Raw genomic sequence first — 26731 nt, 5'->3', positions numbered from 1 at the left:
GAGAGATAGGTGAAAAAACGTTAAATAAATTTTTTTGGCCTTTTCAAAATGAAAGTTATTCGTTATTAAACTTTTTGTTCTTTCTGTAATGCTGTGAGAGCCATAAGAGGTTATAATCTTATCCCTTCCTTGTATTCCAGTGAAAGCCGAAATAATGCCTTGCAGAAAATCGAATTTGGGCCGCTGCACTCGCCACACAGAAGGATCAAGAAGACGGCTTTCGAATATGACTGAGGAAGAGCGGGCATCCGTACGAGAGAGGAACAGACTAAGCACCATCCAGATACGTAACGTGGCACCGGCAGAAAGACGAGCAGCCTGGTTTGAGGATGCACGATTGCGAGCACGTCAGTCGCGTTCTGCAGCAACAGATTTGGTTCGTTCTCAACGGAATGAACGCGACAGGGTGAGGATAGCTGAAACACGAAGCCAAAGAACAGCTGATCTGAATCTGCAATACAATCGTCTTGCGTTCCGGAACAATCCAGCTGTTGATTATAGTTCAAGTCGGCATGTTGTCATTGGCCAGATGAGTCATGTCTGTACCTACTGCCAGGTCTGCCACCACCAGAGCCATTGAAAACTCTACTTGTTGGATCTATCGCTGAATCGAAGTATTTCCTATTGAACATCAGGAAATATAACTCTAGCTTCCAAATTACGTCATTTGGTGCGGAAATCATGACGACTCAATTCATGCCAACTTTAAAAATCAAAGGGCAAATATATCACAAAGCTGGCTCCCTGCTCCCGTTCTCAGGTAGTGACCATAAATTCCTTCAAAAGTACTTAATTGGTGATGATAGAGATGAAGTCGATGCACGTTGTGGAATATATACCTCGCTATGAAGACCCATTATTTCGCAGCAATTAGGAACAATTAGGTGCGTTTGTTCAAACGGCAATTGATATGATGCCATCAGATACCCACAAGATTGTCATTCACGTAGACAAAACGCCCGCTGGAGAACATGTTCGGAGATATAATGCTCCAACTATAGACGAAGTAGTCATAGTCGGAGATCAGTTCCAGAGATATTGTTCTCCATCGAAGAAACGATCAATTGATAAACGTCGCAGAAACTTCGGTGTGCCACAGCGAAGCGTGGCAGGGTACAGCTAGTTATATATATATAATTATATGTGTGTGTGTGTGTGTGTGTGTGCGTGCGCGCGCCAATTTTTCACTTAAAATTTGAGAATCTATATCAATAGTTATATATATATATATATATATATATAACTTGACTGTAGTATTTAACAAGTAGTGCCCGAAAGTACTCTGATTTTGTTTGTTTCTCATAAAAGAAATTCACATCACCGGAAAGCTTTGTTAGTTTTTTCCTGGTACAATAAAGTAAAATTTACTAGTCTTTATCTGTAAGAGATAAACACTAGGTTTTTGTAAATGAGTTTTAGAAATAAAGAATTTTTCTTTGTCATTCATAAAAATCACATTTATAAAAAATCACTTTTATTTATTATGAAGCTAGTTTTCATCTTAGGTATAACTGGACATTCGTAAGCATACAAATGGGCCTACCGGACGGTTTACTTAAGCTTAATGAAAAAAAATTACAGCAATTTGTCAAAAGGGAAAAATCTGTAAATAGACTAGGTGAATTCAAACAAATAATTTACATGAGAAAACAAATAATTTACATCTTAAACTATGTTAGGTAAAATTTTGCCTAGATCACTTGACTGTGAATCTACTGTCGTTACTGAAATTTTTCATAAAAAATGAAGAAAAGTTGGGTCTTTTCTATTTTTTTTCTCCACTGTGGTTTTTTACACAACGTACAAGTAATTGTTCATGTTATATGGATGTAATTACAAATAATAAGCATAATCTAACAAAACTTAACCTATATGCAGAGGATTGTCATTTTTCTGAACCTTGTGCTATAAGAACGGAAACGGGTCTTAATTATCGAGCTTCACGCAAAAACGCATTACAAAGTATTTAAATAGCCTGCACCTAATTAGTTAATTGTAGCTAATTAAATATTAAATTATGTTTAAAATTTTAATGAAAAAATACATAAATAATTTTTTTTTTTGGGGGGATAACGGAGACTATTATGATCCTTAGCCCTAATCTCAATCTAAAACTTTCCCACCCATATCAAATATAGCAATCATATCAAAAGACCACTCTTATCAAAGAGATTATCCTGAAAATAGGAGTGTCATAGAATATTAAAACCCGAAAAGAACAGAAGGTGACAGGAGTGTATTAAACATACAATTGCCACTTAAAACCCTACAATCCATTTCTAAAGAAATGTCAATATTATAAAAACTGGTGCAAAAGCCCGTAATTATGTAACATTATGTTTAGACATAATATTGGGAAGCAACAGATTTACGGTTTTATTTTTATTGATATCGATCAGAAATCTTGTTGACCTTCTTGTTGAGCCGATCACCGAAGTTTACATCCTATATTCAGGTTGCTGCGGCTCCTGCAGCTTCTTTTAAGTCAATGAAGAAGACTGCAGCCAAAGTACAGATTGAAAAAAAATCCCAGATCAGGGATCTGTGAAAACAGAAATAATGATTTTGGAAAAGTAAGATTTAGAAAAAAGCAACAATGGAGCCTCCGAAATCGCGGAAGCCTTTTGGGTGAGAGGGCAAGTAGTTCGGCCGTCCCACATGTTCTAGCAGTGAGTGCATCCAGTCTCAACTGTGATGTACTTCTGATCGCGTCATTTGATGCAAGATATCCTCCACGATTTACGGTGAAGGATGTGAAGATTCCATCTACCTGGATTCAGATACTTTGGAATTCGACATCGAGACCTTCAGGATGATAGTAAAACGGAAGAAGAAAGGATAAACGGAATGGCCTAACGGATAACCTAGGCGATAATGACAGAGAATTTTTTAAGAATTTTGATCAAAGGAAGATTTTAATTTCTTTTGTTTGATGGTGAATTTAGTTATACAGGATCGATAACATTTTGTAAGAAATGGTTTGAAAGCTTAAGTGTTTTAAAGTGTCAATTTTATACGGTTTTAAGTAACAAGGACCCTTTACACCCTTGTAATTTTGTGTTTCTTTTAGGGTTTTTATTACTCCCTGACAACTATATTTCTGGGTGATCTATTATGACAAGATTAGTCTACTACTATGTCGCTCGTGCTATTAACAGGGAAGTAAAAGGATTTTTCATTTTGTTCTTGATTTAGAAAGGGGCTAATGACCACAGCAGTCGATGCCCCTAAAACTTCGAAAAAAAAATTCACATATTATCACGTATCTAGAATGATTTATTCAATTATAGATAATTAGGGTACTTTACGCGCGCTTTAACATTTTTTTTTGTGAATGAGATCATCATATAGACAGACAACATACGAGCAAGTTGGTTATTTCTTCAAATTTTTTATTTCAGTTAAAGTACGTGTAATTTAAGTAAAATAATAGTCTTATCTAATGCAATTAAAGTAATTACGTTAATAATTTATTTTCCAAAGATAAAATTAATCATTTATAAACCGGGCATTAATAATTAAATTCACTTTACCACGGCAAACATACTACAAAGAAATAATTATTTCTACACATTAAGGTAAGAATTATAATTTTTCATATGATAGCTTAAAAATTGCTGAAGTTAAGAATTAAAAGTAATTCTTATTATTTTATTAATCATTCCAGTTGTATATGAAATAAAAGTTGGTTGATTACCTTTATTTTTTCAATCAAAATGATTTCTAATTTTATTTTAGCGATAAAATAAATAAATTTAACAAAATGATTTTCTTTGATAACATATACGAAAGTAAAAATTACCCCTTAGAGGTCTAAGGGGGTCTAGTGTTAAACTTGTCGTCAAAAATCAGCTGATTTCGAAGTTAAAGTTCTCAGGTTCAAATTCTAACAAGAGTAAGGCAAGCTTACGTGCTTTCATTTACTTTTGAACACTAGATCGTGGATACCGGTGTTCTTTGGCGGTTGGGTTTCAATTAATCACACGTCGTTACTGAAAAGTGTGACTAGTTGAAAAATGAAATAATAAAATGAAAGAAAAAACCTCTTTTTTCTTTCTTTTGTCTTTAGCCTCCGGAACCATCGTATGGTATTACTTCATAGGAAGAATGAGGATGATATGTATGAATAAAAATGAAATATAGTCTTGTACAATTTCAGGTCTACCGATCTTGAGACGTGTGGTTAATTGAAACCGAACCACCAAAGAACGACGGTATCGACGATCTACTATTCAAATCCGTATAAAAGTAACTGACTGCCTTTACTAGGATTTGAAACTTAGAACTCTTGACTTCGAAATCAGCTGTTTGCGCTGACGAGTTTATCACTACTAGACCAACCCGGTAGGTTAAAAAAAACCTGAAACCAATTAATTAATCTAAACCAAATACGATAAAATTCAGATAAATAAATTTTATTTCTTTTTGACTGAAATTGTAGAAATCTTTTATATTTATGACATTTTGAATTATTATTACATTTAAATAATAGTCTGGCTCCAGTAATATACATAATCATTATTATTTTTTATTTGGAAAGTTGTCTATAAACATAAGAAGAAATTTAGGACTTCTAGGACTTCTAAGGTAGGACTTTCTCTTCAGTTTTGTAAAATTTAAAAAACACTATGTAAAAGTATAAGACTTCAATTTTAACACAATTTATTGATAACTGGTTAGTATCTGATTGCTAAAACCGTAATAATATTTTCAGATCTCTCTAAACTAATCTAAACAAAATCAGTACCAAAATTAATCGTTTCGTTATCTGAAAAAAGAGTAAATTTCAACTTGCAATATTCAGTTATTTATAATATACATAGAATATAACTAGTATATAATATTGTAAATATATATTCCTTTTAAATACAAAAGTTCATAAGATTACTGACGAAACATTACATCAATCTCGATAAAAGAATTATCATACCTCCCAAAAATAATAGCTTCTTTTCTCCTAGTAATAAAAAGTTGAATAAATTGTAAAGATATTCTCTAATTTCACAATTTCTAACTTCCTAAAAGGTATTGAGTGAAACGCTTTTTTAATAACCAGAAAAATACAAAGGTAAAGAATAAATAAAAAAAATAATATTTTTTTAAAGACTAAGAAAACTTTCTGATTAATAATTATTATTTCATTTTTGAATAATAGATAAATACGAGGCTCGGCTGATAAAACTTTGTCCACTAGCGTGCTACACGGAGACAAAAGGTACTATCGAGTTTAGCGTGACAGCAGATGGTAGCTAAAATACCCCCTCTATTTGAAATTGTTTTTCGGTTTATTTTCAGTAGCAGTTAAAATGTAGTCGAGTACGGCCAATTTGTCAACACAGTCAAAACAGCGCACAGGGATCAAATATTTAACATCAGAAAATCTAAATCCTACGAATATTTTTCATCGTTTAAAAGCGGTTTACAGTAGTGAAACTGTTGTAGGGTACTGTAAATAGGTGGGCGTTAAAATTTCGCGAATGTGAAGCTGGTAAAGTGACAATTGAGGATGCATCTTGCAGCGGACGACCAGTTCCTGTGACCGACGAGAAACATCGAAAGTGGTGGACGATTTGCTTCAAAGTGACCGGTGAATCACCCAGCAACGCATCGCTATTCAGTTAGGCATATCTAAAGAACGAGTTGGCCATATTATAGAGCAATTGGGTTACCGTAAAATCTGTGCACGATGGGTACCGTGCAAACTTTCTGATGGCTCTCCCCCGCACGATGACATGACATGAAACGACTGTGACCACTGACGATGAGATGAAAGAAGGTGTGGCCGCTTTGTTCCGAGAAAGCCCACAGAATCTTTCAGTGACAAAACCTTGTCACACGTTGGAAAAATAGTACATGGGGATTATAGCGAAAAATAAATAATGCATTTTGCAGCTAAGGTATTGTACTTTTATTCATTTTTTATTTCATTCCAGTATCTGTTTTTCATTACCATGCTAAGCATATATAAGAAAAATTTATTAGCCGAACCTCGTGCAAAATTGGTGCACTGAATTAGTACACAACCAATAATAGTACACTAAATGTAAATTTTGTATTTTATTTACCGTCGAAAATATATGATAGATACGTTCACGCCTTTCATGAAAAAATAGCGCTAAATACAGATGCTCCAAGCTAAATTTTTAGAAATTTATCCGGGATGTAACATTTTTTTCTGATGAATTATTTTAAACTTTATTACGAGTGTTTAAAGTAAGTGATATTTTTTAAAATTATTTAATCGAATTCTAATTCAAAAATTAAATTAAAGAAAGAAACTTATACACCACAGCAAAGAATTAAAAAAAAAAAAAAAAAAATATTCAAAAGAAAGATATTATATTAATAGAATTGTCAAACTGACAAAACTAATGGAAAGAAGTAAGTCTCGCTGTTAACTGCAACATACTTATAAAAAATGGAGAAAAATAAAGAGATTTGTTTTAAAAAATGTCAATGACACTACGATGGCGGCACACAACTACACTTAATGCGTCGTATGTGTTGAGATAAACGCTCTTATTAGTTAAGAAAATTTACCAGTCTTATTTTTTTACCAAACGTTAACGTAGAATATGAGCTATACGTTGATAATTGGTCACAAAACGTTAAATCTTTTTTTAAAAAATAATGAAACTTTTTAAAAAAATCAAAAATTTAATTGAACTTGAGATTAAACAAGAACATATATTAAATACCATGAGAAAACTCAAATATTAAATAAATATAAACCAATAGGCGTACACTAAATGTAAATTTTTTTAATTTAATTATTGTCCAGAATATATATAGATAAGTTCACCCCGTATTTGAAAAAATAGCCCTAAGTTAAGACGCTCCAAGATAAATTTCTAGAAATTTATCGAGTGGCCACTTACATCGTATTCTAAGTTAAACCATCATACATTATATACAGAAGTTTATCACAGGCTTGTATTTTTAATTTTAGATATGGGATTATTTTGCAAAGGATAAAAGACAATAGAGACAATAAAAGACAAAAACGTTCAGATCATTAAAGATATTTCTAATTAATAATGGAAAAAAGGATAAAATTTCAGTTAAAATTTATAAACAAAAAAATAATATTTTGTAATCGTTAGCTGTAAATAAAATTTGTGAAGCCAGTTGTTGGTTGAAAGTAAAAATATCATTGCGACTTTTATTTGATTAGAAACAAAGGTTTAAGAATTAATAGAAATGAAAATATTGAAGTTTAAACAAAATTACTGTTATATGGCTGCAAATTTACTGTTCTCCTTAAGACTTCCATTCTTACGGCAGCAGAAGCTCAAACCGATTGAATTCTTACTGATTTTTGGTTTAATTTAACTTTGTTAAATTCATTATAAATAAAACTGTTTTAAAATCGGTTGGACATACCTGTGTAAACAAAATGGAAAAGGTATCCATATAAAAAAAAAAAAGTAATACAATTTAAGTATTGTATATATGTGTAATTGCAATTTTTATTTCAGATGGAGTTCACCAAAGCGATGACAGCAAACATAATACTTTTAATCGGATTTGCGGTAATGATTCCTTTGGCATTCGGTGAATATAAATTTCATCCTAAATTCCATCACCAACTCAGCGGAAATGGAAGCATAAATGGTACACATGATCTTTTTATCGGAAATCTAACCGGTGGAGATGTGTAAGTACAGGTGTTATCAATTTAGAAATATTTTTAAATCCTATAATATAAATAATAGTTAAGCATTCTTTTTAGTTATAATTAGAAATGCGTTTTAGATGCATGAGTCGTCTCATCAGTTAAACTAATTATAAAACATTTGAAAACAATTTAAAAAAAATTGTATATAACTTACTTTTCTAACAAAAATTTTTATTACAGACAAGTCATTCATCAAAAATATTCCACTAAGATTTAAAAAAATTGTTTTAATTGCTTTTTTAAGCAGTTACTACTACTCCTTCAATCTCTATGGAGGAGTTGTAATGTCCCTTCATTTCATTTGAACTTTCCTGGATTCATTCCGTATAAGGCATGGCATTTTTCAGGCTTTTAAATTTCATTATCATCCATCAGCAACTATTATTATGCATCAGACTGTTGGTGCCTGTATTAATAAATATTTTAACTAACATTATTTATTATATTAATTGATGGGGACGCATAAAATTAGTTTTTCATGTTGTATTAAGTTTGTTGTGTAATTTTAAAGATAGATAATTACAAACATAAATAAATATGTATATAATTTGTGTGTGTGTGTGTGTGTGTGTGTGTGTGTGTGTGTGTGTGTGTGTGTGTGTGTGTGTGTGTGTGTGTGTAAAACATACTGAATCCAACTAAGAAATGTGGAAGACATCTATAACGCTATAAAAAAGAAATCAATGACTTTTTAATGAAATATATTTTATAGAAAAATTACTGTTTATGAACAATAACATTAATTATTTTTAACTTTTGTTTTCTAGATTACTATACCATAGTGGAATTGCTGCAGTTGGAAAAGGGAATGAAAGTTTTACTTATGATTTCCAATATCCGGCATACGGTTACAACAATTTAACAATTAGTTATTTAAAGGTCATCGATTTATTAGGCGAAGGTAGAAATGGATATCCGTCTTTGAAGGAAGGAGGAGTTGGATACAACTACACCGTCATCAGTTTTAAGTCAAACAGCAGTTATGGACTCAATTTTAATTTAACAATCTACGGAAATGTTAACCAGTTTAATAGAACGGTTCATCAAATTATTAGAAAACATTAACAACAAACAAGTAAAGTAAAAATGTATCGATTAGTAAAAATAATTTCATGAATAAATTTTGATGATATATACAAACATGTTTTCATTTCACTTATATTATTTTCTTACTAGAAACTACTTATCTATTTTCCCAATTGAACTGTAATACCGTCCAGATTATCATATTGCCTCAGTAAAGTCATATACTTCAATATAGATAGCACATAGAATACGTGGTTCCTTAAAGAAGGGTATATAATACTTTGCATTTCATTCTAATAAAGTGTTTTTCGTTTTTAAAATTTATAAAACAATTAATATTTTCTATTTAAAAGAATGAGTAAATTCATACTTTTCTTACTCATTAAATGAATAAGAAAATATATGCAACAATGAAAAAAAAAATTAAGTTAAAAATTTATAAAATAAATATAACATGTAGTATTTTGGTTTGGTTCGGGTGATTTTCTAGTAAATATCGTCCAAATATGATAAGAAACATCTTTAACTTATGAACAGCAGTTCATAATTGTTTATAATAATAATAATGATCAAATTGTTGATAATAAACTAATAATGTTAATCCAAGTTGTTTTAAAAGCATATAACTTCCAACAAACATCTGTTTGTTTTCTAAGTTCCCCAAGAAAATTTAAACTCTCATTTCCATTTATATGAAATCGTTGTGTTCTTTGGGCACTTATACGTTAAAGAGCTTGTGAATGATGATATCAGATGGAAAGGTAAACAAAGGAAAACCAATCAGATCACTGCAAGATGGCCGCTGTCAAACACAACGACCAATCACAAAGAGCCCGTATGGCCGTTGCCAATGTAAACAAAATCACAACTGATTAAGTAACAAATTTCTTTGAATTATATTTAACAGAAAATAATATCCCTACATACTGACCAAAAAATCCTTTGTTAGGTTAAATATTCACTTTTGTCTGAATTTACAGAAGCTATTTACAACGAAGTATTGATAAATATTGAAGACAAGTGTTTACCTAATGCAAAAAAAGTTCTTAGTCAATTGGGAATGCCAGCACCCACCCGAGCTGCAGAACTGATCCATCAGCTGAGGTATTCTCACACGACAGTTACTGGACATTGGAAACGGACAGCTGGCAGTCGATGAGACGTCTAGACGAATATCATTTCTTGATAAATTTTGTAATTTAGAACATCGAAAGGAGAACTGATCGAAAAAGTATTTGCTGATATTCAAATTAATCATAGAAATCACGATTGGCTCAGTGAACGAGCTATCCTTGCCGCAAAGAATAAATATGTATATCAACTTAATAATGTTATTCAATCCAGCATTCAAAGTGAGGAAATTACATATAAGTCGATAGACACCGTTGTGGAAGCAGATGAAGTAGTTAATTATCCAACGGAATTTTTAAAATCACTTGATCTGCCAGGATTGCCACCACACATATTAAAATTGAAAATAGTTGTGCCAATTATCCTGTTGCGGAATATTAATCAGCCAAAACACTTTAACAGCACGCGACTTGCAGTTAAGAAATTGATGAATAACGTAGTGGAAGCAAGATTTTAACGGGGCCTTTCAAAGGTGAAGATGTCCTCATTCCTCGAATACCCATGATCCCAACCGATACACCATTTCAATTTAAAAGATTGCAATTCCCAATTCGATTGGCATTTGCAATCACAATCAATAAAGCTCAAGGTCAATCTTTAGAATTGTGTGGTTTAGATTTAGATGCGGATTGCTTCTCACATGGACAATTGCATGTGCGTGTTCCCGAGTCGGCAAACCAGATAGGCTTTATATCTACGCAGACAGTGGAAAAAGAAAAAATATTGTATATCAACAAGTATTGCAAAATTAAACTTCTATGAAACATATGCTTTGTTTTGTTTCTCATTTCTTATCCATGCAACCACAATGTGCCACAGCGAAGCGTGGCGGGTACAGCTAGTTATTAATAAATTGTGATCATTTCTTTCTACATAGAACTTTATTAATAAACTAAATTGAGGATCCAGGTAATTATCCCAATTATAACACCTTAAAAAGGCATGTAAAAATGCATATAATAAAACTCATACCAAAATAAGCTGTTTTATCTGTTAAGCCACTGTTCTCTTCTTTTTTTAAAAACCTTATTTTTTAAACAAGTTACAGGTTTGTTAACTTATATGTGGGTAGGTGTGCGCCAGTTAACCCACCGGGTTGGTCTAGTGATGAACGCGTCTTCCCAAATCAGCTGATTTCAAAGTCGAGAGATCCAGCGTTCAAGTCCTAGTAAAGCCAGTTATTTTTACACGGATTTGAATACTAGATCGTGGATATCGGTGTTCTTTGGTGGTTGGGTTTCAATTAACCACACATCTCAGGAATGGCTGAACTGAGAATGTACAAGACTACACTTCATTTACACTCATACATATCATCCTCATTTATCCTCTGAAGAATTATCTAAACGGTAGTTACCGGAGGCTAAACAGGAAAATGAAAGAAAGAAAGGGGTGCACCAGTTAACCCATTGGTTTGGTCTAGTGGTGAACAGGTCTTCGAAAATAAGCTGATCTCAAAGTCGAGAATTCCAACGTTCAAATTCTAGTAAAGGCAGTTTCTTTTATACGGATTTGAATACTAGATCGTTGATACCAGTGTTCTTTGATTGTTGGGTTTCAATTAATCACACATCTCAGAAATGGTCGATCTGAGACTGTACAAGACTACACTTTACTTGCACTCATACATACCATCCTCATTCATTCTCTGAAGAAATACCTGACGGTGATTCCCGGAGGCTAAACAGAAAAAAAAAGGTGGGTGCACCACTTAAGGGGTACTACTTAATAGTGCAGAACAAAGAGGCACCACTTTATGTAACTATCAAGATCTCTCTTGCTCAATAATGTCATTTTTCATATATTGTTAATGTAACAGAACCTCTGTCTATTAAAAATATGAAGTTGCTGTGGCACAAGTAGTTGCTTTTAAACAGATTTATATTTAGAAAACAGCAATTCCTCTTCAAATGAAATTTCAACAATTGCATTGTGACTCAAGTTCTTCTAAATGGTGCCATTATATTTAAGTTAATTCTCAGTTTACTTTAAGAATAATTTGTGGAGGTAAAACAAATTATGTGATTCATTTATGGTTAAAAACAAGAAATTCTCACATAAGTTAGGATCTCACCTAATTAGCATCCAATTCTAATTATTTTATTCAACAGTTCCCATAATTTGATTCGAAACTGCTGGACCCTTAATTTATTTAAAAAAGTTAACTGTAGTAAATTTTTTTATTAACATTTAATTTGAGGTTAAAATGACTAATTTTAGTCAATTAGGTGCTTGCTATCTATGCCCTCCTCTATGAATCATGAGATCTTGCCGTTGGTGAGGGGGCTTGAGTGCCAGGGATACACAGTAGCTGGACCGAAGGTGCAACCATATCGGAGAGGTATCTGTTTGAGAGCCAGACTAAGGAATGATTCCTGAAAGAGGGCAGCAGCTCTTTCAGTAGTTGTTAGGGGCGTGAGTCACAATGACTTAAACGGCCGTATCAACATCACTCAGTCCTCTGAGTACTGCGCAGCTGAAAGCAATGGAAAACTACAGCTGCTTTTTTTCCAAGAAAATGTTGCTCTCTGCATTTTCACATAGGAATAATGGAGTCGCCTTCCTTGGTAAAATATTCCGGAGGTAAAATAGTCCCCCGTTCGGATCTCCGGGTGGGGACTACTAAAGAAGGGGTCACCAGAAAATTAAAAAATAACATTCTACGAGTCGGAGCGTGGAATGTTAGAAGGAAGGAAATATAGTGGGTTAATTCGGGCTGGGCAAAAGGAATGAAAGAGGGGACCGACTTACCCTGGAGCAGACATTGATAGCGACTATAATTTGGTGATAATGAAATGTTGATTGGGGTTTAAAAACCTGAAGAAAAGTTGTCAGATGAATCGGTGGAATTTAGAGAAGCTTGAGGAAGAGGAGGTAAAGAAGATTTTTGAGGAGGACATCGCAAGAGGTCTGAGTAAAAAAGATAAGGTAGAAAATGTAGAAGAAGAATGGGAGAATGTTAAAAAGGAAATTCTTAAATCAGCAGAAGCAAACTTAGGCGGAATAAAGAGAACTGGAAGAAAACCTTGAGTTTCAGACGATATATTGCAGCTGATAGATGAACGTAGAAAATATAAGAATACTAATGATGAAGAAAGTAAAAGGAACTATCGGCAATTAAGAAATGCTATAAACAGGAAGTGCAAAGTGGCAAAAGAAGAGTGGATTAAAGAAAAGTGTTCAGAAGTGGAAAGAGAAATGAACATTGGTAAAATAGACGGAGCATACAGGAAAGTTAAGGAAAATTTTGGGGTACGTAAATTAAAATCTAATAATGTGTTAAACAAAGATGATATAATACGAAAGGTAAAGTCGATAGATGGGTGGAATATATTGAAGAGTTATACGGAGGAAATGAATTAGAAAATGGTGTTATAGAGGAAGAAGAGGAAGTTGAGGAGGATGAAATGGGAGAAACCATACTGAGATCTGAATTTAAGAGAGCATTAAAAGATTTAAATGGCAGAAAGGCTCCTGGAATAGACGGAATACCTGTAGAATTACTGCGCAGTGCAGGTGAGGAAGCGATTGATAGATTATACAAACTGGTGTGTAATATTTATGAAAAAGGGGAATTTCCGTCAGACTTCAAAAAAAGTGTTATAGTTATGATACCAAAGAAAGCAGGGGCAGATAAATGTGAAGAATATAGAACAATTAGTTTAACTAGTCATGCATCAAAAATCTTAACTAGAATTTTATACAGAAGAATTGAGAGGAGAGTGGAAGAAGTGTTAGGAGAAGACCAATTTGGTTTCAGGAAAAGTATAGGGACAAGGGAAGCAATTTTAGGCCTCAGATTAATAGTAGAAGGAAGATTAAAGAAAAACAAACCAACATACTTGGCGTTTATAGACCTAGAAAATGCTTTCGATAACGTAGACTGGAATAAAATGTTCAGCATTTTAAAAAAAATTAGGGTTCAAATACAGAGATAGAAGAACAATTGCTAACATGTACAGGAACCAAACAGCAACAATAACAATTGAAGAACATAAGAACGGCATAGATGAAGTCCTGCGCAAGAACTATCGCATGAAAATAAACAAGAACAAAACAAAAGTAATGAAATGTAGTAGAAATAACAAAGATGGACCACTGAATGTGAAAATAGGAGGAGAAAAGATTATGGAGGTAGAAGAATTTTGTTATTTGGGAAGTAAAATTACTATAGATGGACGAAGCAGGAGCGATATAAAATGCCGAATAGCACAAGCTAAACGAGTCTTCAGTAAGAAATATAATTTGTTTACATCAAAAATTAATTTAAATGTCAGGAAAAGATTTCTGAAAGTGTATGTTTGGAGTGTCGCTTTATATGGAAGTGAAACTTGGACAATCGGAGTATCTGAGAAGAAAAGATTAGAAGCTTTTGAAATGTGGTGCTATAGGAGAATATTAAAAATCAGATGGGTGGATAAAGTGACAAATGAAGAGGTATTGCGGCAAATAGATGAAGAAAGAAGCTTTTGGAAAAATATAGTTAAAAGGAGAGACAGACTTATAAGCCACATACTAAGGCATCCTGGAATAGTCGCTTTAATATTGGAAGGACAGGTAGAAGGGAAAAATTGTGTAGGCAGGCCACGTTTGGAGTATGTAAAACAAATTGTTGGGGATGTAGGATGTAGAGGGTATACTGAAATGAAACGACTAGCACTAGATAGGGAATCTTGGAGAGCTGCATCAAACCAGTCAAATGACTGAAGACAAAAAAAAAAGCTATCTATACCTTAGGTAGTATACCTTATTAAGATAGATTTTATTATATATTGTCATCACTGTCTGAACAGTGAAGAATGTAATATCTCATTCAGGATTAAATAATAAAATAGTAAGATAGATTTTTTTTTTAATATCTATAAAATTGATTTGCTTATTGCACAAAACAGATATTTTATAGCTCATATTGTCTCCATTTAAATATGAAGAGTAAAGGTTATTTTACAATGAAGTAAAAAAAAAACTTTTATTTAGCATATTTCTTGATTTAAATAATTTATAGTAAGTTTAATTGTAATATAAAAGAAATTCCTAATAATAGAGGATATAAAATTTATATTTATCAAATAAAATGGATTTTTACATTTACTTAACTTTTCAAATAAATCTGCTGTGGACATCACATGAATTCCTTGTAAATATTGACCTTGTTTAAATTACGTTTACACATTTTTTTTTAAATGAAAAGTACATAAAATTTTATTTCTTTAAAAACGTCTGATATTCTTTTTTTTATTGTTATTTAAATATAATTATTTATTGTAATTTTTTTTTACAATCACATGTTAATAATTATTAATAAATCAATATATTTAAATTAGAAAGAAAGTTAAAAAAAAAGTAGATCGAGTTAGATTCTAACCAAGTGCCTCCCCTTGTAAGATCCAAATATTTCATTAATTATAATTTCATTTGTCTATAACTCTGGAACCAATGAAAATAAGTACCACTTATGATATATCGTTAAAAAACTCTCAATGAGGGCTTATTACTGCAGTAAATATAAAATAAAAAATCCAAATATTTTTGGATTTTACAATCAAAAAGGGAGGTGTTCAACTAGCTGTTACAACAGTCCTAAATCTAAAATTTCAACATCCTACATCTAATCCTTTTTGTGGTATGTACATATTTTCATACAGACATCACATCGAAACTAGTCAAAATGGATTCAAGGATTGCAAAAATCGATATTTTCGTTGATCTCTGAAAATCAACGTTTTTTTCTATCACAATACTTTCTTTACTTCATACAAGGAAGTAATAAGAGAAATTATCTGTAACTTCCCTATCTGTCAACTAGTAAAGTAACTTTGAATATCATCATTCACAAGCTCTTTAACGTAGAAGTGCCCAGAGAACACAACGTTTTCATGTTAATGGAAATGGGTGTTTAAATTTTCTTGGGGAACTTTAAAACAAACATATGTTTATTGGAAGTTATATGTTTTTAAAACAACTTGGATTAACATTATAAGTTTATTATCAACAATTTGATCATTTTTATCATTATAAACAATTATGAACTGCTGTTCATAAGTTAATGATGTTTCTTATCATTTTTGGACGATATTTACTAGAAAATCACCCGAACCAAACCAAAATACTACATCTTATATTTATTTTATAAATTTGTAACTTAATTTTTTTTTTAATTGTTGCATATATTTTCTTATTCATTTAATGAGTAAAAAAAGTATGAATTTTACTTATTCTTTTAAATAGAAAACATTAGTTGTTTTATAAATTTAAAAAAAAAAATTATTAGAATGAAATGCAAAAAATTATATACCCTTCTTTGGGGAACCATGTATTATATGTGCTATCTATATTGAAGTATATGACTTTACTGAGGCAATATGATAATCTGGACATAGTTACAGTTCTACTGGGAAAAAGGGATTAAGTAGTTTCTAGTAAGAAAATAATATAAGTGAAATGAAAACATGTTTGTATATATCATCAAAATTTGTTCATGAAATTATTTTTACTAATCGATACATTTTTACTTGACTTGTTTGTTGTTAATATTTAACAATTTAAATATTAATATTATTGTTAATATTATATTATAACATAAAACTGTTTGGAGAAATAATTATTTCTTACTCGTTCGTTTCCCGTGGTAAAGTGAATTAAATTAATTATTGCCCGGTTTATAAATGTTTAATTTTATCTTTGGAAAAATAAAATTACGTAATTACTTAATTATATTAGATGACTGTATTATTTTACGTAAATCTCTATATTGAAATAACCAAATTCTAAGAAACAACCAACTGATGTGTGATGATCTCACATTTCATTTTAATCACACGTTGAGTACCCTACTTATCTACAAATGGATGAAAACTGTTTCTGAGAGTTTATCTTAGGCGTAAATTTGTTTTAGGTTAAAAATTAATTTACTAGGGATTTTAAAAGATAAATTTCAAAAATGTAATAAAATCCCATAGTTTAATAGAAAATATAGAATTAGAAACGACTCTTTTTATTTTTTTTTTTTGTAAAATGTGTTATTACGCTTTAATTCCATTGCCTGAGATATAACACGATTATACTAAGTGTTCGCATGGGCCTACTAAACTGCTTACGAAACATTAATAAAAAGTACTTTCAGTAATTTATCAACAAAAGAAATGTTTGTAAATTTTTACGGTTAATTAAAATTAACAATGAACAGTCCTAAGAAACGAATTAGAAAATAACTTATTCACAGTTACACATTCTATATTTTTACGTCAGGTGAATTTCTGTTTAATTTATATTTCTTTCCAATTGAAAAACGATTTTAAAAATTGAAGAAGGAGGGGGAATCGGTAAACATTTTCTTAGATTGAATGTTATTGCACATTATAAGCTTTTGTTAATGAGATTTTACATTTCTTGATAAAAATTAAGAATATTTAATTATTTCTGGAGACGGAAAATTATTACCGAATACCATTTACTCGATTAAGGTATCGATGGAAATCCAATCATTTGTAAATTTACATGAAAGTAAACGCGTGGCATACTAACTATAGTCAAAGAGGAAACTGACACAGATACTGACATTTTTTCAAATAGGTACATTTTGTTCTCTTATTGTAGATCTTCAACCTCATTTCACGTGTTTATTTTTTATTAGTTAAAAAGCACATACTAATAATACTTTCATAAATAAACACTGGCATAATACTGTATTTATATTATATATATAAAGCTATAATATTTATTTACGACAATATAATTCTTATTTATAAAAGCACTCTTTCAATTCGTTTTTATGCCTAATTTTGATATTCATGCAAGTTTTATTTACGAAAATCTTCCAATGTATTTTCTTAACGTTTTGCGTAGAAATATTTTAATATTTATCTAGGGCTGAATTAGCAATTGACTGATCTCCCTTGCGGTTCTATACCACGAGGGAATTAGTATGTTTCTTATTTGACTGCCATTGGCCTTTTACTGTCTAGAACTAAGCAATAATAGTGTGGTTCTCAAACTTTTTTTAAGTAGAATTCAGGTGAATTACAGTTCAATAGCGTACCATTGAACTATCGAATATATAATGTGTCATTAGGATATTGATAGAATTGTACCTCAGAATGGTACTGCAATAAAATTTTCAATCTCTTTGACAATAATTATTTATATTACAAAAATCATTCATTTATTTCACAAAGAAATGTTACATTTTATATTTACTTACATTACTGATTATAATATTCTTGAATATTATATTCATATTATATGCACCGTCCTTGAAACAAGCAATGAAATGTCTGTTCCATTGAACCTAATTTTATGCGCAAATATGAGCCAAGATTCAATTAATTGAGAAACTGTTTTTACTCTCACCATAGCAGAGATTCCAATTTAACAAAGATGTGTGGTAGGAAATGCAGTTAAAAATGACAATATTTTTCTGAACAGTGATGGATTGGCTATTAATTTTTAAACATTAGCCAAAATTCATATAATTTAGTAAATTCCATTTTTTCAGGAATAAAAACTAGTATGAAAGGGTTGAATTCAGAATAGTCTTCTTTAAAATATTCTTCAAACATTTCAGCGCACATTAAGGAGTGGGGTTTTACATTATGCCTAGATTATCTTTCGTTTCAGTTTTATGTATTGTCACAAAATTTTCCAAATTTGGAAAGGCAGGCTTTCATTCAAAACACTATTATTCATCATTTGACATTTTTTTATAAATGCTTTTATTTTGTCAACTGAAAATCGATTTGTTTTTTACCTTGCAAACTTCAATCTAGGTCATTGAAGGGATTAAAATTATTTGTTTAGTAAGCTAGTGTTATGATCTACAGCTTTTATTTCAATCGATGGAGGTGCCGTTATCTATATTACAAAGAACAAATTGTTAATCGGACTCATTATTCAAAGAAAACATTCCTTTTAGTTCCTTCTCGATTTTTCTTTGTTAATTTTTCTATTTCTTTCTTCCTAATTGGAAAAGCCCCATTACCCTGGTACTCTATACTGCTCCTGTTACAATACTACATATTTCTTAACTCCGCTATTAAAAACTGAGAAACATTTTTACTATTATTTTTTTTCTGAAAAAAAATTTACATTTCAACAGAATCTTATAAATGAATAAAACAGGAAAATATTTAACAGCTGATTTTCAAAGTCGAAAGTTCTCAGGTTCAAATCCTAGTTAAAGTCAGTTGCTTTTATATAGATTTAAAAACTTAGCAGTGAATACCTGTGTACTCTGGTGGTTGGGGTTTAATTAACCATATGTCTCAGGAATGGATCTTCTGAGTCTCTACTAAACTAAACAAAGTGTAGTCTGATACATATCATTATCTCATTGAGCCATGGTGAAATAAGTTTACATGTTGTGAATCTTCTATGTATATATTTCTATTCTTACTGTGAAAACGATTAAATTATTTTCTATGGAAATAGTTCATAAATATTTATGAATTTAGCCATTCAAAGTTCAAGATCACAGAATAATAACTTAGATTCATGTTTGCCAGTTCACAGAGTTATTACTATATTTCAGTTTAATACTAGTCATACATTTTTTTTTTTTAAATGAATTTTAATGTTTTTGAAATATGAAAATATTTTCCTTCTTAGTGTGGAAATTTCTAAAACAAGGGGCAGGACAAATACCAACATCACATTCCCAACAGTTATATTGTGATTCCTTTCTTATGATGTTTGCATAACAAACAATACATCTTTTAGGTGCAATTTTTATTCTGTATCAGGAATATACGACAGGAAATGTCATTCTCAGAGTATGAGAGAATCATCTCCTACAGAGAGCCTACAATTTTTGGGAGTGACTTTGATGAATTTCAACATTTTGTTCAATAAGGGGCTTCTCAGAATTGAAGAAGAGTGTACTGGACTGTAAAGTTTAAAAAAAATGTATTAAAATTGTAGCTCCAGCTTTTTAATGTTTTTAGTGAATGGAGTCATATATAATTTATAATTTTCTGTTTAAAAGACCATTAGTCGGTTGCTTTAAACTTTCTTCCCTAGGTTTTTTTAAAGTTTGATTTTGTTTCATGTGAAGCAACTAAAGTACGTCTGGGCACAGTCATGGTAATGTTCTCTGATAGTTTTGATGTCCATTGTACATAAATTTCTGTGGTATAAATAATTGAGCTACTTGTATGTGGCTGACTATCACCTTTATTTCAGTGGTAATATCATGTTTATGTAACACTTGTGTATATTTGTTGCATGAAGAAAATATTGCAAAACCTCTTCTTCTCTTTCATTCTTGAGAATGACTAGTGCCATTTCTTTACTATTTATTTTTTCCACACAGAATCTTCCCTTTCTAACCCACCCTGATATATTTCCCAATTTGTTTATTGATGTGCTCTTCTTTTCTTTGTATTCTCTACAAGTTTTATAACATTTTAAAGGTTACTGAAAGGAGAGACATTCCACTGTAAATTTTGTGTCAAGGATGAATTGGGGCAGAGTGGCCATTCTGGCAGGATTTTTTTTGTCTTCCAAATATTGTCTGTAATAGATCATTGATTAATTAGCTAATAATCATAATTTAAAAAATTACACAGGTATTGGGTCCTCACCCGAATGCTTTATTATTTTTTTGAGATCAGATTATTCTTTATTTCTTGTTTATTCAGGGGACTTGAGTTTTCTAGTTTAGTTACTGGTTACAAATAGTTGAGCTTTTTTCTGGATTTTTTAGCAGATTCAACAGTTTTTCAAAATTATTGACTAAAATTTTACTATCGCAAAATAATATTTTTTATTAAATTTTATATGTGTTCAATTTTTTATAAAATAAATTTCTTTATGAAATAGAGTATTTTATTGTAATAAAAAAATTAGTTTATTATATTTCAGTTTTAGAACGGATTATAATATATAAATTGCGATTATTATGTGATGTTAAGAAATAATATTTTGTTCACAAAGTAAAAGATTTCAGAATTATATAGTCTGATTTTATAATATGTCTGTGAAATGAAAACTTTCACATCCACTTAAATATTTAAGTGGATTAAACTATATTTATATACTCTTATTATTTAAAAATTGTGTTTTTGAATATTTTCATATGTACATTCAAAGTTATTTATTTTTTTAATCAAATAAAGTTCTACAAAAAACGGATTGCTTTTTTATTTAAAATGTACATGATTCCTTTTCGTAAGAACAGTTGGTTGTATTATATTATGACCAGATGCATTTATCCTGTACCAGTTAGATAATTAAAACTAAATTAAAGCTATCCTCTTTGCCTGATCTACATTGTGAATCTGCATAGTCTTAACTTTTCCGTTTAATTTTTTTAGTGTCCCAGCCATGGGGGTTTAAATGTGGTGGTCTCACATCAAAAAGTAGATTATTATGAGGTTGTTTCATTTATAAAAATCTCATTTTTCTACATTTAATGGTATGTCATTGTTATAATGTTAGGCAATATGGACAATGTTAATGATAATTTTTTGCAGCATTTTTTTTTTTTTGTTTTAACTGATTTTCTCTCTCTCTTCTCCAGTCTATTTCTTTCCAGACCATGTTCTTTTTCTATTTTCCAACTCGTGATTGAAAATTAACTTTCTAAACAGAACTTGTTTTAAAAATGTTTCAACAATTCCTACGTCTTAGAGAACCTTTTTAATCGCTTCAGTCTAATTTATTTTGTTTTTCTTTCTGCAGAAATCTATTAATTTTTTACAGTATTTTATTATTACTTTTTAAATGGATGAGACAAAAGAAACAGTTGTATACCCTTTTTAATTAAGTTTTACTCTGCTTGGGTTTTTTAATAACTTTACTTGTTCCTATTCGGGTTAAGTTGTTTCGACTTTCTTGAACCTCTTTGTTTTTTACTCTAAATTACAGCCTCTCCTAGTTTAGTTCCTCCTAGGTTATTGTTTAAATCCTACTACAGTTTTTATAACAGAACTCTTCAGTGTTTTCTTTTTGGTGCTTTTGTGTACCCTTTTTAATTAAATTTTACTCTGTTAGATTTTCGTACAACTTTACTTGTTGAAAGTTCCTCTTCGGTTTAAGTTGTTTTTACTTTCTTCAACCTCTTTGTTTTTTAAACTTAACGACTTTTCTTTACCTTGTAGTTTTTATTTTTTTTACGCTAAAATAAAATCTCTCCTTGTGTATATCGTTTTAGGTGCTTGTTTAAGTCGTATTAGATTCTATATAATAGAAGTCTTCGGTGTTGCCTTTTTTGTTTTTTAAAACTTAATGGATTTTTTTGTTTTTTACTGTAAAATTTTTTCTCCTTGTGTTTAACAGTTTTATTATATAGTTATTTTTTCTCTTGTACTAGTGATTTAGTGAAGCTCACTAAATACACTTAGATGTGAACCTTTTTCCTTCTCTGTTTACCCTATTTAATCTCTTACTTTTCTTAATATAGTCAATAAAGTATTTTTCTTCTATCTAATCTCTCTTGATAAATTGAGCTGTTGTTTATTTTATATTAAAAAATTGATTAGCTTAAATCTTTTTATGTAAGCGTTATGATGTAGCAAAACTTAAAGTAATATACTTCTACATGAAATGCTAATAAAATTAAATTTGAAATAAATTGATCATTGTTCAGTTATTAATTAATCATTGTTAAATATAACTGACTTTTTTTTAGTTTTACTGGCAGTAACTGCTAAGGTCATTAGCCCAATGGAAAATATAGCATATGAATAATTTCATACCTGACTTCTTAATTTTTTTACATGATTTAGGTAGATTTCATTATAAAGTTAGTGATTCTAAAGAGTACAATGATTCAATTTCTGGAAAATTTCTACACATCTTCGCGTTTCACGTCCCCCCAGACCCCAAAACCACCATCAGCTCTAAAGTTTATATATATATATATATATATATATCACTTTCAAATTGTTCCTTAAAAATAACTTGACACAAAATCTCAGTTAAGTTCATTAATGTTCAAAATCAGAAAAGGGGGGTGCATTTTCGAAATAACAAAATATTACTATAACTTAATTATTAAGAAAAATATAGAATTCATTTATAGTTGTTACTACTCTATGGATAAGGGCCTAAAACTTATATAAGTAAAGTTTTTTGATATCGCCAACCATTGGCCCAGGGTGTGTAAAAATGTAGTTTTGAAGATAAAAAGTTACACCCTCCCTAGGCACAGTCGGCAATCGACTGTCCCTAGGCACAGTAGGCAATCGGTTTAAATTAGTTGTTAGTGCTCTAAACATTACCTAAAACTTCTGTTCTTTAACAATTTTTGATATGACCTACCCTTACGACAAGGGATGACCAAAATGCTCCTGAAGTTGTAAAAAGATGGGGCATGTTATATGCTAAACATGTGCAACTATTGTCATATTGAGTAAATTTGAAGTTTTTCTTAACTTTAAGGTGGAAATCTTTTTTTTAACACTGATGAAATCTACCACTGCCTTCCAGCGTGCGGAAGGGATTTTTTTTTATTCAAATATTTATTTAAACATTATAAATGGTCTGATATTTTACATTATTCATGCATGTGAAACATGCGAGGTGTTTACATGTGCAGTATTCATTCAACCCAGATGTAAGGTTTATTGAAAACATTTTTTTTTTCAGATGGCTTAGGATTTTTTAAAATGTATTCAGGTTGTTAGGTGGATTTCTCCCAATCAGCATACTACACAATCTCTTTCTGGACATGGTGCTTCACCATGTGTAGGGCCATTGATGATGTGCACCGTGTTTTATAGTTTGATCCAGGTACAAATCTGAACATACTAAAGCAGTTAGAAAGCTTGCGAGAATAAATTTTGTTTTTGATCTGCAAGTAAATTGGAAGACCAAAAGGCAGTGGAACATAGTTGCTGGCTTCCTTAGATTCTTAGCCCTGCGGAGGATGGCTGAGGGTGTCTGATGCTATTATAGAATAGCAACCTGTGTAGCTAGGGGCCTGCCTGGGTGCTTACTACCTACCAAGATAGGTGTTTTGGCATGACATCCCAGTAAGCTTAGATATTTGCTGTTAGGATGAGAATGGATCTTTGATTAAATGTGTGATGAAGCTGCAATATGGGAGGGTGTAGGCATTTACCCTGCTTCTGAAAGCAGACCAGAGCAGAGAAAAATAGGGTAAGTTTTCATTAGAAGCTTATTAAATTTGTGAATCTGTTTCTTGATTATTGAATAAACAAGAGGACTTTGAGTAAATTGAATCACATGACAGAATTATTGTTGCAATCAACATTGTTTTATAACAAAACGTAATTGGTGTGAGAGTAGTACTTTTGGTTTCTAAAGACTCAACCAAGTAATGATCTGAGTGCACATTCTAATTGAAGTTAGGTAAGGGAAGAATTTTTGTGTGAAACTTTCAGTGTTAGAGGAAGGCATGGGGATCACACTTCTGCAAATTGGTTTATTTGATTTAGAGTTTAAATTATGGTAGGTGTATCATGGTTGGAAGAAGGCAATGGTAAGTTGTGTAAATACAATGATGGAAGTGTCTGCAGATGCATTTGCATTGTTGGCTTCCTGACAGAGGCCAGACTGATGACTGTGAAGTGTTACCAGGTTTAGAGGGTCTAAAAGATGACCTATGGTAAAACCCATCAGGACTAGGAACGGAGGGGGATATGTGGGGAGGGACTGGGATTATCACAAGGCGGAGGGGGTCTTCCCCTATGGGGGTCAGGATGTGGTAAAGAGCTTGAGCTCTACTGCAAACTGCTTAAAAAATAAATAAATTACTGACAAATGAAACACAGCATTGAAATAAATATAGTAAACAGAATGCCAAACAGAGAACTAACACTTCTGTTAGCCATTAAGTCACAAGGAAAAATCAATATAATCGGTTACAGATCTTAAAATAAAATGAATCACGTACATTTAATCTGGTTTAAAAATTAATTTTATTTCATTTCTAATTTTTCATATGTAAAAAAAAAACTGGTAAAATAACTGTGGTGTATGAATAATAGAAACACATTTTTTGTGGAAATACAGTACTATGCTGTACATTTCTATAAATATAAATAATATTCTGATTTTTATAATAGCTGTTAAAAAACATGTAACAAAATAAATAAATGTTGCTGCAATGCACCCGTTCACGTATAAACATAACATAGATTTTTAACATACATACATTTTAAAATTACCCTCTATGAATCATGAGACCATGCCGTTGGTGAGGGGGCTTGAGTGCTCAGTGATTCAGAGTAGCTGGACTGAAGGTGCAGCTGTATCGGAGAGGTATCTGTTGAGAGCCAGATTAAAGAATGATTAATGAAAGAAGGCAGCAGCTCTTTCAGTAGTTGTTAACGGCATAGGTCGGGAGGACTTACGGCCATAGCAACAACAGTTAATCTTCAGTGCTGCGCAGCTGAAAGCAATGGAAAACTACAGCTGCTTTTTTTTGCAAGAAAATGTAACCCTCTGCATATTCATATATAGTAAAGATGGAGGCGCCTACCTTAGTAAAATATTAAAAAAGAACATTTTATGAGTCGGAGCGTGGAATGTTAGAAGTCTAAAAAAGGTTGGTAAGTTAGAAAATTTAAAGAGGTAAATGAATAGATTTAATGTAGATGTAGCAGGAATTAGCAAGGTTTGGTAAGAAGAGGAAAACGACTTTTGGTCAGGTGATTTTAGAATAATTAACACAGCTTCAAATAAAGGGCACGCAAGGAGTAGGTTTCGTATTGAACAAGAAGATAGGGAAGAGAGTAGATCTGATTGAAATCCTTTTACAAATATAATTGATTTACTTCTATATTGTTTTATTGACATAAATTAATTGAACTGTCTTTGTATAGGTGAACACTAGACTGAACAATTATCAAAACTGTAACTGAGCTTGTAATTTATTAAGGGATAAAACAAACTCATACAAATTACATTTAACATTTTATTATATGTTTTTTAGTTACTTTAAAGAAACTTGTTTTTTTGTAAGTTGTGTTCTTTGTAGAATCAGAAGTTTACATCCCTGAATGTAAAATTAATATATTACAAATTAATAATTCTGTTGAATTAAATATATAAAATATGCATACTGACGGTATTCCTTTTTTGAGCTTAGCAATCCCAAAACAAGAAGATGAATCTTTGGCATTATTTTAAATGTAAAAATGGATTTAATTTTTTTGAACGTCCTGATAATTTTAATTTTATGAATCTGAGTTTTAAAGGATAGAGAAATATGGTACAAATAAGAATCGAATACCTACTTTGTGAGCTCTTAATCAAAAATTTATATTGTTTTCACGTTTAATCATCACAGTCATTCCAGAAGTTTCTACATAATGCTTCATGCATTGCCACTCAAACCCTCTTTCGTAATCTAGTACTCGAATGATGATTTAATATGAATAAATAGAGAATAATGAACTTTTATTTGCATTTGAAGCTATTAAATTGATCCCATTAAATTCTCTCAGAATGACAAAGCGCAATATTTTAAAAGAAAACAGATATAAATTAAAATACAACTGAATATAGGGAGAAAGGAATAAAGCAGACGAAATCTAATTTTAAATAAAGTAGATTGGCTATATATTAAAAATAACATTAATAATTTATTTGATTGAATGAAGATAGGTGTGAATGGTTGAAATATTTACTAGCATCGGTCAATAAGATTTTAAAAAATCTCTAAATTCACAAATAAATGTTAACCCTTCCCTTCAGCAACATATTCAAAAGAACTTTAAGTCAATATATTTTACAGCTACACTAATAGGACAGGGTAGGATAAAAATATTTTGTGGATAAAATGTGTATTTTATATGTTTATAAATATATTATATTTTTATTCTGCATTAAATTTAGTAAAACAACAAGCTTAAGAAAAACATGAATTCTACGGCTTACGAAAAATAATTTTTTTCTTTACGATTGTAAAGAAATTGCGGTTTGTAAGGTTAA

The 26731-nt window shown here is 30.9% G+C and overlaps 1 protein-coding gene across 1 annotated transcript; it reads left to right on the top strand.

Moving 5' to 3' along the window:
• The first annotated feature begins 3440 nt into the window (after nucleotides 1–3440).
• On the top strand, nucleotides 3441–8818 carry LOC142321861 (uncharacterized). The gene is made up of 3 exons (XM_075360319.1): nucleotides 3441–3578; nucleotides 7479–7657; nucleotides 8446–8818. Exons 2-3 carry the CDS (start codon nucleotides 7479–7481, stop codon nucleotides 8741–8743), a joined length of 477 nt encoding a protein of 158 aa, XP_075216434.1. The 5' UTR covers nucleotides 3441–3578; the 3' UTR covers nucleotides 8744–8818.
• Nucleotides 8819–26731: the final 17913 nt, after the last annotated feature.

This window comes from Lycorma delicatula, chromosome 3 (genome assembly GCF_047948215.1).
Source record: "Lycorma delicatula isolate Av1 chromosome 3, ASM4794821v1, whole genome shotgun sequence".
Classification (NCBI taxonomy): Eukaryota; Metazoa; Arthropoda; class Insecta; order Hemiptera; family Fulgoridae; genus Lycorma; species Lycorma delicatula.
Note: the sequence above shows the minus strand (reverse complement) of the source record. Positions and strands in the feature narration are given on the sequence as shown.

Coding starts and splice junctions, on each gene's coding strand:
- LOC142321861 (XM_075360319.1), top strand. CDS start 7,479: ATGGAGTTCACCAAAGCGATGACAGCAAACATAATACTTTTAATCGGA. Junction 7,658..8,445: donor AATCTAACCGGTGGAGATGT/GTAAGTACAGGT, acceptor TTTGTTTTCTAG/ATTACTATACCATAGTGGAA.